We start from the raw sequence: 15,124 nt of genomic DNA, 5'->3' as shown, positions 1-15,124 counted from the left end.
AGCAGCTTGTGCATTTTTGTTAGCTAACCTGCATTTGAATCCGTGTTATGACTCATTATCACAATCCTTCTCTTCCCCTGCAAGAGAATGGACTCTTTCTGGTAAATCAATATTTAAGTAGCATTATTTATTCCTTTATTGATTAAGATTACACATAATGCATGAAGAAAATTACAGGTTAAAACCACGAAACATACCCTACTCCCTTGTCAAACATAACCAAAATGCAAATAAAACACAAAACAAACACCAGATCATTAAAGAGGAGAAGGGGAAAAATTTAGCAACTCCTTGGAATCCTCCCAAGGTTTCACGACCACCACGGATTCAAACGTCCTGGTAAGCCCACTCTGCATGGCCTCAATCTTGAGATAGTACTTGATGCCAGAAACCACCTGTTTCTGAGCCTCCACCACCTGAGAAAAAACCAACTCCGTCCCTCCGTTACTTCTGAGACCCCCCCGGCTCCTGTTAAATTCTTCCACCGAGAACCTCCCAAGCTCTTGCACCTCCTTGTTCGTCTTCACGTCATTTATCTCCGTTTTCCCTCCTACCAGCGTTCCGTACCCGTTAACCGCCGTGAAAGACAATGTTATTACGGACAACAAAGATAGAAGAATGATGACCTCAGCTTTCGCCATTTCCTTCGATGCTTGTGCTTTGATAATGATATGATATGATTTGTGAAGAGGTGAGGTAGGGTGGTTTTGGTTATATATAGGAGAGAAAACTGCAACAGGAAGGAAGAGTGGTGGGTAATAAACGGGAGTGCCTTGACACGCAAATTAAGGTGGTGAATTGGCCTGATAGGGCAAGCGAGAGCGAGCGCATCGACGTCGTGCCGCGTATTTTAGACACGAGGGAAAACGACATTAGATGGCGTCATTTCGTTGGGACAGTGTTTCGCGTTTTGGACAGAATTTTGTTGTATAGTTTTTAATTTCTGCCGAGAACACAAGAAATGAGTGGGGGCGTTGATTCTGGTGTGATTCTTATCGTCTCGGGCACCGTTGCACGACTGATGAGATTTGTTGGGTGGCATTACGTTTTTGTGAGAACGAGAGGACGACACCTGTATCCGTAGATGGTCAAGTGCCCATTTCCACTCTCCAACTCTGCTTGCTGGCATCCACTACTCACTTATGCTTCTTTTTATGTCAACCTGCTTTGCTTTGCATCACTTTTGTTGGTTTAGAGACAATCAAACTGTCTTTGCATGTTCATGAATTCATGTCATAGCATTTGATTAATCTGTTTAAGCTCCAAGACTTAAGCTTGTGGATGTATATATATAGTACATGAAATCAAAGACCAGCCACAATAACATTCCATCCTGGAAGCGGAAATTTTGTTACATGCCAAACAAATCCATGGGCAGAGTCAAGGTGGGTTGGTTGAGGTTGGAAATGTGTCCCAAAATCTCTGAAGCAATGGATGGGATGAAGGTTGTTCAGTGTACAATATTCAATTCCATCACCAATCCATTTGGTAGGATAAGCAGGCTGCACAAGGCGTTGCTTGGTCTCATCCCTCATCAGGCAACATCATTGAGCCAATTACCTATATTAAAATCTCAACATTTGAATCAATGTCCCTGCATAAATAGAATAACAATTGGAAGGCCACGGAAACCTTACTTAGCCCAATTCACCAACGGCGAAGTGGCTCAATTAACTAACCAACAATAGTCCGATGGCTTAATTGAAAGGAATGAAAGTAGGATGGGTGAATCGTAAATTGAATAAGAGTACTGCGGCTAATAGATGGTTGTCGCCTCAAGGGAAGAGAAAAGACAAAAAAAGCCCAATAAAATCTGGGCCGGCAGGTCCCGAAAAGTGGGCCCAGGGATGGGATGACCTTCCGTTTACTCCATAAAAAAGAGAGAACGCTCCAGATCCAACATAATTTCAAATCCACTGTTTTCCTTAAAACCCCCAAGAATAAATAAAAATAAAAATAAAGTAAGTAACAGACATGTGAAATAATTAAAATCCCAAATTCAAACTCTCTTTTTCCCTCTAACGGCTACATTTTTTCTCTCACTTCTGCTCTTTCTTTCATACTTTCTCTCCATCTCTCTCGCTTCCTTGCCCTAACCCCTCCCCTTTCTCTCCTTTTCTTCTCTTTCTCAACAGAAGAAGAAGAAAGCAATGAAGCACTTCATGCTACCAAGAAACACGGTCTTGAGGGAGCCGATGGAGAACCCTTCTTCCCCGAGCCCTACCCCTTCTAAATCCAAAACCTTAAGAAAACAAAAATCATCTAAAGAAAACGCACCGCCTCCGGATCCTAACTCCCAACCCTCCCCCGCCGCCGTCGCAACCACAATGGCCAAGAGCAAGAGTCCCTTGCCACCTCGCCCGCCTTCCTCCAACCCTCTCAAACGCAAGCTCTACACGGAAACCCTTCCCGAAAACGCCGTCCCGGGAATTTCCGATTCCGGTGTCAAGGTATCACTTTTCTTTTTTTAAAAAAAAAAATATGTAATTTCCTAGATTTGAAATTTTAAAAGCTTTAGATTTTAATTTCCTTTTTTCCAGGTGGTTGTACGGATGCGGCCACCAAATAAAGAAGAGGAAGAAGGGGAAATTATTGTTCAGAAAGTTACAAGTGATTCTTTGAGTATCAACGGACAAACCTTCACATTTGACTCAGTCGCCAACACGGATGCAACTCAGGTAAGATCTCTTTTCTCAACATGATTCAGCAGGCTTTTTTTTTTTTTATTTGAAATGCCTCAAGAATTTTTTTTTTCTTTTGCTGGCTGCAGCTAGATATTTTCCAGCTTGTGGGAGCACCTCTTGTTGAAAATTGTCTTGCAGGTTTTAACAGTTCCGTATTTGCCTATGGGCAGGTACTTGCTTCTTCAACTTTCTTTTTTCTTTTTCAATTTCGTTTCAATTATTGTAAATTAACTTTCAAAAAAAAATATTGTAAATTATCCAGTAAATTGTAACAATGCTATTAATTTTTCAATTTGTGTGTTCCAAAAATTGATTTCACTAGACTGGAAGTGGAAAGACTTATACGATTTGGGGTCCAGCCAACGCCTTGTTGGAAGAGAACTTATCAAGTGATCAACAAGGCTTAACTCCCCGTGTCTTTGAGCGACTCTTTGCTCGTATAAATGAGGTAAAAATTCAATCATGGACGAATTCGCTCAAAGTTATTATGAAGAATGGACCAATTTTAATAGTTTGCGCTTTGACCTTTTATACTTGTAGGAGCAAATTAAGCATGCTGATAAACAACTCAAGTATCAATGTCGCTGTTCCTTTCTCGAGGTAGAGTTACTGGCTTTTTGTGATTCTAAATTTTGATATAATTTGACTGTTGAGCCTTGTAATATTGTTCTTTCTTACCACTTGCTTTTCAATTTCCTTTTGCAGATCTATAATGAGCAAATCACAGATTTGTTGGATCCAAATCAAAGAAATCTGCAGGTAGAAGGAATATTATATTTCACATTTCAATTAGTCTTTTGGGAGGAAAATTTCTGGTTTTCTTAAATTGTTTTATGATTTTCATCCAGATCAGAGAAGATGTAAAATCTGGTGTTTATGTCGAGAATTTGACAGAGGAGTATGTAAGTTCAATGAAGGATGTGACTCAGCTGTTAATGAAGGTTTGTTCTTTACTTTGCCAATGCTTTGACTGCTCATTGTTTCCTCGCTATACAGTGTGAAGAAAAGTCTTCAAATTTTATTCTTAGAATGCTGACATTAAACTTTTCTTGATAGAAATGGAACACTTGTATGTATAATTTCTTATTAGCTTGATTCTTTTTCTTTTTCTTTTTTAGTTTGATTTAAATGGATTTTGAAACTTGACTGTTAACTAATTTTTAAGGTTTATCTTTACAAGCTGCTCTATATATGATGCAGGGATTATCAAATAGAAGGACAGGTGCGACTAGTATCAATGCTGAAAGTTCCCGCTCACATAGTGTTTTTACCTGTGTTGTTGAATCTCGATGCAAGGTAATAATGCTTTGAATTTCATATGGTTTATTCATTTCTAGCATTTAGATTTTAGCAAATATTTCTTTTCCAATTTCAACTTTGTCAAAACTAAGTCATGGCATCAAATCACAAACAGGAATTTTCTTAAATTACATTTCATTGTTTATATGTTAATTTTTGCAAATAATAAAATTACAAAGGGTCTAATGATCTGCACAACAATTGGAAAAAGAACTCCCATTTTCCTGGGTTTTTCTCTCTCAGTTATACGTGAGGGATTCTGAAGTACTCTATATTCATACAGAGTGTGGCAGACGGTATAAGTAGCTTTAAAACAAGTCGAATAAATCTTGTTGATCTTGCTGGCTCAGAGCGACAGAAATTAACTGGTGCTGCAGGGGAGCGCTTAAAGGAGGCAGGGAATATTAATCGTTCACTCTCACAGCTTGGGTATGCTATTTGTATCTTTTCTTTCATATGCACGCCTTATTTCAGGTGCATCTTTTATTGAATCTCCATATTCAACTTTTAGTTATGTTTTTTGTACAAAAAGGATAGATCTTCCAACTTTGACTTCTGTATGATACATCAGCAATTCTTAATCTTTTAGATTTAAAATCATTGGAAAAATATAGTACAGAACATTGTTGAGCTGCAAATGGCTTGCCATCTCGACAGATGCAGCTTAACAGTTACACATTTCACAAAGACTGCCCTAGAACAGTTCAGTGAATTGTCTTATACACTATTGCCTTTTATTTTTTTGGTCTGATTGCGTTGAATATCACAATTTAGAATTCCTCTTTAGAATTCAGGTCAGAATGCAGGAAAATCTATGCTACAGCATTGACACAATAATCAGATATTACATGGAAAGAAAAAGGGATGCTAGATGGAGTTTTGAAATACAAAAATGTAAATAAGCTTAATGTGATAGAGTAAATGCATGTGCAAACTTTTAAAGAAAGCTACTTTGAGCACATTTGTCTAAAGGGTGATTGTGTACCTCACTGAGAAAGAAAAAGAAATTTATTAGCAAATCACATTTTCAGAAAAAGCTGATAAAGAAAAAAGAAGATACAGAAGATAAAAAGGATATGCGATATGCAAAATGTACTGAGACAATCGTTCAATTCAGATTCTATTTGACTATGCTTTCTTGCTTCTTTGCTGCATTGACATGTTTCATGGATGTATGAAGAGGCTTACACTGCTAGCCTTTTGCTAATTTCACTTAATATTTGGAGTTCAGGAACTTGATAAACATTCTGGCTGAAATTTCTCAAACTGGAAAGCAAAGGCATATCCCCTACAGAGACTCCAAGTTGACATTTTTATTGCAGGAATCTCTTGGTGGCAATGCAAAATTAGCAATGGTCTGTGCAATTTCTCCAGCACAAAGGTAATAAAACAAGTGCCCTTATTTTGTTTAAGATATTGGTCCCCCACTTTTGTGAGAGAAGTTTAAATGAGTCAATAATGCAGCTGTAAGAGTGAAACATTCAGCACATTACGATTTGCTCAGCGTGCAAAGGCAATCAAGAACAAGGCAGTTGTTAATGAAGTAATGCAGGATGATGTAAATTTTCTGCGTGAAGTGATTCGACAGCTGAAGGTATATTCTCATAATCAATTTTTTTTTGACCCATCAGTTATGCAATCAAATGCTTGAATATGACAAATGTGGATGAACCATGCAGGATGAACTCCATCGAATGAAAGCTAATGGCAACAACCAAACTGATCCAAATGGAAGTTACTCAACTGGATGGAATGCCCGTAGGAGCTTGAATTTGTTAAAATTTAGCCTCCATCATCCAAGGACATTACCTCATGTTGATGAAGATGGTGATGAGGAGATGGAAATTGATGAGGAAGCTGTTGAGAATCTTTGTGCTCAAGTAGGTCTGCAATCAGCAGATGTATATCATCATTCAAATGAACTGACCAAACTAGAGCTAATTGAGTCAGATATAGGAAATACCCCCTCTGAAAATGGATGTGTTGGTGAACCAGGGCCTAACACATCTGAATGTGTCAAAGCACAAGATGCTGAGGATTCTGATGTGAACATGGAGGAAGAAATATCTGAACAGCCTAAAACCTCTGAAATTATGATTGTTGATTGTGTTCAACCTGTTACGAACACCCCAAATGTTTTTACTGGTCATGATAGTGTCAAAGAGGATCCAGGCCATCTAATTGTCGAAACAACTGATGGGGATTCCTCTGCAATTCTTAAATCCCCAACACCAAGTGTCTCACCTAGAGTCAATCAGAGTAGGAAGAGTCTGAGGACATCATCAATGTTCACTGCTTCGCAAAAAGATCTTAAGGATGATGGCAAGTTACGCTCAGAGGCTATGCGCGTATCTTTCACACCAACTGAACATTTGGCAGCTAGCCTCCATCGCGGTCTTGAGATTATTGATTGTCACCGTCGGAGTTTAGCATTGAGGAGGTCATCATTCCGTTATTCATTAAAACCTGCTGATCCTAAGCCAATCCTTGCAGCTCATAAAGTTGATGTAGGAGTCCAAACTTTTCCTCAAGATTATGAGATTCAAGAAGAAGAGCAAGTAGTATTTCTATGTAGTAACTGTAAGCAGAGAACAAACCTGGAGGGCAAAGAGGACGGTGAAAGCTCAAACCTGCAGTTAGTTCCTGTTGATGAGTCAGAGTCTAATGAGAAAACCTTAGTTCCTGCTGATGAGGTGGAGTCTGCTGAGAAAACCAAGAAGCAAGTCCCCAAAGTAAGAAGTCTCAAGTCCTGGCTTTTCAGATTTATATCTTCCACATAATAGACACTTTTTTTAACCCTTGTATTGCACAGGCAGTGGAGAAGGTTTTGGCTGGATCTATCAGGAGAGAAATGGCACTTGAAGAGTTCTGTGCGAAGCGAGCTTCTGAGATAATGCAGTTAAACCGTCTGGTAGGTTTCTTAGTAATTTTTCCATCATTGTGAATTGTTGGTGTTATACTTATTGGCTATTTTTTACAGGTACAACAGTACAAACATGAGCGAGAGTGCAATGCCATTATAGGGCAGACAAGGGAGGATAAAATTCTTCGCCTCGAGAGCCTTATGGATGGTGTTTTACCTACTGAGGAATTCATGGAAGAAGAGCTAGCCTCCCTCAAGCATGAGCACAAGGTATATGCTTGTTCTTAAAGTTTTTTTGTTTAACATTTTTATGCATCTATATCTTTTCTTTTTTTTTGAAAAGCTATGCATCTATATCTTACCTATTGCCCACAGCTTCTGAAGGAGAAATATGAGAACCATCCTGAGGTTTTAAGAACAAAGATTGAGTTGAAACGAGTTCAAGATGAGCTGGAGCGCTTTAGAAATTTTCATGATTTGGGAGAGAGGGAAGTGTTGTTAGAAGAAATTCAGGATTTAAGAAACCAGTTACAGTATTATATAGACTCTTCTTCCACATCAGCTCGAAGACGAAATTCTCTACTGCAGTTGACATATTCATGTGAACCCAATGTGCCTCCACCTCTTAGTGCAATAACAGAGACAAGTGAGGAGAGTGCTGAAGAGAAATTTGAACAAGAGAGAATTCGGTGGACCGAGGCAGAAAGCAAATGGATTTCTCTTGCAGAGGAATTAAGGACTGAACTTGATGCTAGTAGGTCGTTGGCTGAAAAAAGGAAGCAGGAACTAGATATGGAGAAGAAATGTGCGGAAGAATTGAAGGAAGCAATGCAGATGGCTATGGAGGGACATGCAAGAATGCTAGAACAGTATGCAGATCTTGAGGAAAAACATATTCAATTGCTTGCAAGGCATAGGAAGATTCAAGAGGGCATAGATGATGTTAAAAAGGCAGCTGCTAGGGCAGGGGTCAGGGGTGCTGAATCTAAGTTCATAAATGCCCTTGCTGCTGAAATTTCTGCATTGAAAGTGGAAAGGGAAAAGGAGAGGCGATATCTTAGGGATGAGAATAAAGGACTCCAGGCTCAATTGAGGGATACTGCTGAAGCAGTCCAGGCTGCTGGTGAATTGCTTGTACGGCTAAAAGAAGCAGAAGAAGCTGTGGCTGATGCCCAAGTAAGTGAGGCTATTGATATTTTTCATGCACTTTAACTTCACTGGTTGATATTAAGATTCTTGTTATACATTAAGTTTAGATGTATGAGTGTCTATGCAGTTTGTTGTATTACTTTTAAATGGTTATGATGGTAGAGTAAAGTAGGAAACATTTTGTTCAATTTGCTGACTTCAAAGTAAAATTTTGAATGGGACAATATCAGAACGCAGAAGTGACAAGATGAGTGCATAGAAAGAGTGTATACATTAATTTCTATGTGAAAATTATTCGTTTTCCTTCATTCTACAAATAAGCACTCTTAGTGTGGTCTCACACACAGACTCATATATATATGTATGTCTCTTAGTGTGGTCTCACATACACACACTCATATGTATGTATGCACTTACAGATGTTCCCTATACATTGCCTTGTGATAAATAAAATTTTGTTTTAAACCCTGCTAATCAACTATAATAAACATGTATTAGTGACAAATGCTGTTTGTGACAAAACAACCTGTCATGAGGTCTCAATTAACTTTTTGAGGTTAAGTCTGAATCAGATCTTTAACCTCAAGTTTAGAATGTACATAAAGATGTTTAGAAGTTTGCTTTTTGAAATTGAGATGGATTTGCATCTTACATTCATACTACAGATAACAATGCTCAGAGAACTTATTGGTGAAGCTTGAGTCATCATCTTGTTACTGTTTGGTACTTTTTGAAAGTGTCACGATGAAAATGAAACTGGAAGTTTAATGTACAAATATTGCACAGTAAATGTTCCAATTAGTCATTTACATTTGTAGGTAATGCATGTAAATCTTATTTTTGAGTGTGGCATGAACTTACACCTTAATAACACATCCCTTGCTGAGTCATAATATTTTTTTTTTCTATTTGGTGAAGGCTGGGTGCTAGACTTTTAAAACAAAGAATTTCCAGATGAATGCTCGCACTTTAAATCAAAGAATGCATAAACAACATCATACTGTTAGATTGTTAGTTTTCCTCAATATCTTGTAGTTTTCCATTCTCACTCAAAAATCTTAACTTCATTTACATCTGTAGGTAATGCATGGAAATCTAATTTTTCAGCATGCCAATGAACTTACATGTCAATAGAACATCTCTTGCTGAGCCATAAATTCTTTTTTTTTTTTTTTTTATCTGGTGAAGGCTGGGTGTTAGACTTAGACCTAGAATTTCCAGATGAAATGCTCGCACTTCAAATCAAAGATAGCGTAAACAACATAATGCTGTTAGACTATAATCATTCTCAATATCTCGTAGCTATCTATTCTCACTCAAAAATCCTTTCTAGCATGCTTTGCAAGAGTGTACTTTTAGATGGCCAAAAGTTTTACAATATAGTGCTTTCTTTCACAGTAAATTATCCCATGTATTAGATCGACATGGTTTTGCATGTGGTAGGGAATGGTCACACTTTCTGGTCTTACTAGCAAAGCTCAATTATGATTTTATGCTTTTATGAACTTGGAATCTATAGATAGCTCTTTGACAGTGAATGTGACCTTCAAAAGTGGATGGAGCTTTTGGCACTGTTCTCATTACCTTATGTTTTAAATTATCGCAGAAGCAAGCATTGGAAGCAGAACAAGAAGCTGAGAAAGCTCACAAACAGATTGACAAATTAAAGCGAAAACACGAACATGAGATTAGCACTCTTAATGAGCTACTTGCAGAATCGCGTCTACCTAAAGAAGCAATACCACCTGCTTATGATAATTTCGACAATGCCAAGTATGATGCAGGTGAGACACACTATGCCAGCGATCAGCGATGGCGAGAAGAATTTGAACCATTCTATAACGGTGAAGATGGTGAGTTATCAAAGCTAGCAGAAAACTCGTCATGGTTCTCTGGATATGATCGTTGCAATATATAGCTCAAGTCCTAACTGCAAAATAGTGTATGTATAACTAATAGTTTCTGTCATATAGCTCCAAAGTCGTAGCTGTTTTTTGTTGTTCATCTGGGTATACCAGTTCTTGCCAATCTAGGGGGACCAGTATCTTGGTTCCCTTGTTGTTCTTTGTAACCAAATTCAGATTCTTTCATTTCATAAGAGTTAAATGAATGATTTATATTCTTTCTTTTTTCTATTCTTCCCTGCATATGTAAGCACATAGATTTCTCATTCTTCCACTTTGATTCTATATTTATTTCCCAATCTCTTCATCCTTTGACCATCTCTGGGCAACGAAGTTGTAGACATTCAGGCACATGAACTCAGCATGGCACATTCCAAAATATGGCATTGGAGAGACAGAGAAAGAAGAGTTGTTAAACTTGCATTTGAATTTGTATTTCCTTTTTGGGTGTTCTTGTGATAATGGATATGGTGGACCCCTAAAATTTGTACAGACAACAGATTTGACAAGCTAAACAAACATGTTATTTTGAAGCCTTGGATCATTTATTTCTTTGGTTTTGGTGTCAATAGCATAGGGGGCAATCCCTCAAGCGGATCAGAGAGGTATGTCTATGGTCCCTCCCCTCCCTTCTGTTTTTATTATTATTATTTATTTTTATAGGAAGGCAAAAAACAAGACAGTCCACAAGTACTTGCATTGAGAGGCTCCTGGTTTAGGAGTCTATCATTTCATGGAGACCATAATACAAGGAGCTTGTGGCCTTGTCTTCTCCCTGACATGAGCCTATCCCTACCTGTGGACCATTTTTTCACACTTGAGACCCAATTTACAAAGCCTGGAGGCTGGATAGGCTGATGATAAAACAGGACGTGCAACCTTCTAAACCCTGGCCACACATCACTGGTTTTCTCTTGCAGGATTAGAAAGGACTAAGCCATCTATTTAGAAGAAACAAATGAGGAATGAAAATGATATCTAGATAATTTCTACCAATTCTCATAGAAAGAGGCAACCAAACTAACAGATATTAGTAGAAACTCTCTCAATTTAATTTGGGGTTCGAAATTACATAATTTGTGAATCTTTTTATATAAATAATAAATTTAAATTACCGTTATAGTTTACAAAGAAAGATAAAATAATGAGAATGAGATGTAAAATTGTATAAATGATTATTGTTAGATAAAATTGAAATGATGTCTATAAACGAATATCTTCTCGGTTAAAAATTTAATTTCATTAAGTGTAGAATTTGAATTTTGAAATACACATGTAACATTTATAAAAAGAAAATAAAAAAATATATTTCTAAAAGAATAGTTTAATAGTTGAAAATTGAGATTTCATTAAAAAAGTGTTTTGAGTTTGTAGTATTCATAAAATGAAAATCAAAACGGTAAATTAATAAAAAAAAGAATAAACCTAGTATGGGGTTGAAAATTAAACATCAAAAATGATTTAGCATTCTGGTTTGTAATTGTACCAATGTGTATCGCATGAGTTTGAAGTTTTTATTTTAACTCTGTGCTTGTTTTGTGGTTTACAATGAAGGATGAAGTGACGGGATTAAAGTGAAAAAATTTTATAAATAATTATTATTAGACAAAATCAAAATAACGTGTATGAAAAATATCTTATCGTTTGAAAATTGAGATTCTAGTAATTATTGAATTTGAATTTTGAAATACACATGTAACATTTATAAAACGAAAATCGAAAAAATAATTCGAATAGAATATCTTGACCGTTGAAAATTGAAATTTTCATTTAAAAAAATGTGTTTCAAGTTAGAATCTTGAAAAAAAAATATTTCTGATGGAATATCTTAACCGTTGAAAACTGAAATTTTCATTAAAAAAATGTGTTTCGAGTTTGAATCTTGAAATACATGTGAAACATTTATAAAATGGGAATCGAAGCAATAAATTGTCCGAAAAGAAAAATAAACCAACTATGAGGTGTAAAACCATGAAAAAGGAGTTAGCATTCTTGTTAATTAGTACCTATGTGTATCACATGAGTTTGGAGTTTTGATTTTGACTCGTGCTTGTTTGCTTCTAACATTATTCAGATGGTTGAGTACTGCATGGAACAACGGTTTGGAGTTTATGGTTTATGTTCGGTGAAGCACAGTGATAGGTTTTGATATATAAATATTAGTGGTTTGATATATTTTATCCCCAACATACAATCAAAGTTGATACCCACCCAAGTTAAAGGCAGCAAAGGTGAAAGAAAGAGACATAAAGAGAGAGAGAGAGAGAGAGAGGAGCATGATAGAATCAGTGACAGCCTGGTAAATAGACCCTCTCTAACTCTAATCATCATTAATTCTTGTAAACCCCACAATAACATATTCCATCAATCTCTCTTCATCATTCATCCTTCGTTGGACCCCTCATTGCCAGAGTTACTTGTGGGGAACTTTCTAGATCGATATATATATATATATGCTGTTAAAAAAACCTTTTCTTTGTAATTAAACGTTCTAGTAAATCTTTTTGTTCCTCATCATCATGCTCCATGGATGATGTTTGTGGATAACTAGTGAAAGTATTAAGGTCAACTTGTATGTAAGATTGTTTGAATGCCAAAACACGTTCCTAAAAGGATCAGTCTGGGTCTCTAAAGGGTGTTTATTTTATGTGACTCCACCCCCAAAAGTTCATCTTTTCTTAGCCTTTCCCTTTCTCGAGAAGATCAAAGCTTAGTCATGTTGACATTTTTATTGGAATGAGGAGGCTGACATCTTGAGATGTTATTCATTGCTTTGTACCGTGTGATGGGTATGTACCAAATTCAGTTACTTTTTTAAGTGAAGTGGATGACATTAACAGAAACCAAACTCACAAGCGTGCATCAATCTGCGTCTGCCACTTAATGCAGATGCAGTTGTAATAGTGGGACACTAAGCTTAAAACACAGACACAGGAAGAATTCAACATTGCAACTAATTTTACCTAACCACGTTTTTGTGAAAGTGGGAATTATTTTCCAATTTCACCGTAATTTGAAATATAAGTTGGGATTGATAATTCTGTATAAAAACTTTTATTTAGACGGAAAATGCTGATGGGGTTAATAGCGGATTTCACCCTCATTTGAAAGTTTATTATTATGTTTTTTATGCCTTCCTTCCAATGACTGCAATAATCCTTTGGTAATGTTAGAATCTTTATCTTTAGTAAAAAGCATGGATAAAATTATTAGGGTTATTTGGACTTAAGGAATCGCTTTCCATTGACAGACAACTCAATTGGTTGATTTGCTGATATCCTGCTAGATTTAGTCACATAATAATTTTGGTTTGGCACCATTGTCAATGTGACATTGATGATGAAAGCAGGTAGCAACTACTTTTTTTATTCAACTTTTATGCGAGGCCCCAGTCTCATTGGTTGCTGCATAACAATATCTAATAATTAACATTCCCAAATCTCAGGTGCTAAATCTTTTTGGTTGACTAATTATCCAAGCAATATCCCTTTGAAGCAGGGCAAATTATCCAACTTAGTTGTCCTTGATTCACCATAACCATCAACCACATCCATTAAAACCTAAAAATACAAATTAGAAAAAAAAAAAAAACACAAATGCACCAAATTTGGATGAGAAATTTAGATATATTTCATTGTTAAATCTCATAATGGATTTGCAATTGTCTTTAATAGATCAATTGTGTAATTGACGGTGTATGTCAAAGTCATTCAATCAAAACAAATTAAACATTTAATATAATTTTTTTTGTTATTATACGAAAATAAGAATTCTAATATGATTTTTTGAATCAAGAATTAAGTCGAAAGCATATGTGCAATGTACCACATGACATGGTGGAAAAGTTTTTTTGTGAAATTGGATATTCTCATCCTGTTTTGATAAGGAAGTGTACAAGACATGAAGTAATCCATGTAGCAATAAGGCTTTCCTAGCCAAAAGCCATGTGTCCCTTGAAGTAATTTGAGCCGTCTGCATCCACTATCCCTGATTTATTATCATGACACGAGAGGTTAACAAGGATGCTTGCCACGTTTCAAATAACCTCTAAATTTGTTGTATTGTCAAAAACAATTGAATGCAGCAGCAGCCCATCTGAAGAATACATTTAAGACTACATTTCCACAGTTTTCTATTTGAAATCAGAAACGTTTAGGAAAAAGTCACTTTGGTGTCGCTCTAGCTGTAAGTAGGTAGAGAATGGAAATCCCAAATAGAAGCCAAAGAATCTCCATTTTCCCTTAACCACCCCCCCCCCCCCCCCAAAAAAAAAAAGAGCAGCTATGGAGTTAAGCTATGTACGATTGTCTGAAAACCCAAAAATGTTATGCACTGGAATGGTCTGCTTCTAATTCTCTAGCCCATTGTTGCATTAAAAGAGTTATAAAAAACAGCCAGTGCCATTTCAGACCAGATTAATAAATACACATCATTGTATATTGTACTTGGCTGCCTTCTTTTTAGTATCCATAACTTGCATTCAATATTATCCAATACATGTACATAAATGCATTGATCAATTACAGTTAGATCAATCAAGCAGAGGAGATCTCTTTTTCTGGGTGTTTGTTTGTAGACTTTGGAATTTTTGAGGTCAGCCTTCGATGGAAAAGCTTTGTGTCTTGAGAGGGTACCTATCTACATCTGAACTCCACTACTTTATAGTCTTTATTCTTCCACATATCCCCCTAACAGATTTTTCTTTTGTTTCAGAATTTTCTAAAGCAGATGCGATTGTAAAGACCCTTTGATTCCTCAGCCAAGTCAGAAGTTCACTAGTGCCAACCTGGGCTTTTGGCGCTCATCTGAGTTCCCCACTTTAGAAAGAAAAAATGTATGCCAAAAAGCAATGAAAAAAGAAGGAAAAAAGAGAAAGAAAAGCAAAGTACTAGTATAGTAGTTGTTTGCTGTCAATTGTTGCATATGGTAAACAGCAAAGTGCTGTCAAAAAATGACTTTGGATTCCAGCTCAAAACACAATATCATTCTTAATCATCAGTTGGACTTAAGAGACCATTTGTCCCCACTTTAACAGCTGTTTACAAGTTAGAATCTATTTTCCCACTAGTTACGCGATTTAACGTAACATAATTGTCATTCTTACACCGGGGCCACTCCCAACATCAAATTTTCCAGCTAAATATGAAAGCAATAGGGGGAGGGGGCTATCCTTTTCATTACACTGTACTGTAGTGTTTGTTTGGTTGCCAAGAAGTAAAGAGGAA

The 15,124-nt window shown here is 36.6% G+C and overlaps 2 protein-coding genes across 2 annotated transcripts; one reads left to right on the top strand and one right to left on the bottom strand.

The window, feature by feature from the left end:
• Positions 1-112: 112 nt before the first annotated feature.
• Positions 113-1,021, bottom strand: CYS2 (PHYTOCYSTATIN 2). Its single transcript, XM_007034097.3, has one exon. It carries the CDS (start codon positions 639-641, stop codon positions 258-260), a length of 384 nt encoding a protein of 127 aa, XP_007034159.1. The 5' UTR covers positions 642-1,021; the 3' UTR covers positions 113-257.
• Positions 1,022-2,005: 984 nt separating this feature from the next.
• On the top strand, positions 2,006-10,130 carry LOC18602601 (kinesin-like protein KIN-12B). The gene is made up of 16 exons (XM_018120370.2): positions 2,006-2,450; positions 2,541-2,678; positions 2,771-2,854; positions 3,007-3,132; positions 3,225-3,284; positions 3,390-3,443; positions 3,533-3,625; positions 3,885-3,980; positions 4,267-4,412; positions 5,215-5,364; positions 5,448-5,577; positions 5,663-6,715; positions 6,796-6,894; positions 6,964-7,116; positions 7,222-8,022; positions 9,602-10,130. Exons 1-16 carry the CDS (start codon positions 2,151-2,153, stop codon positions 9,911-9,913), a joined length of 3,795 nt encoding a protein of 1,264 aa, XP_017975859.1. The 5' UTR covers positions 2,006-2,150; the 3' UTR covers positions 9,914-10,130.
• The last annotated feature ends 4,994 nt before the right edge of the window (positions 10,131-15,124 follow it).

The sequence above is a fragment of the Theobroma cacao genome, chromosome 4 (genome assembly GCF_053813885.1).
Source record: "Theobroma cacao isolate CCN51 chromosome 4, ASM5381388v1, whole genome shotgun sequence".
NCBI lineage: Eukaryota > Viridiplantae > Streptophyta > Magnoliopsida > Malvales > Malvaceae > Theobroma > Theobroma cacao.
This window is presented reverse-complemented; position numbering and strand designations above follow the sequence as displayed.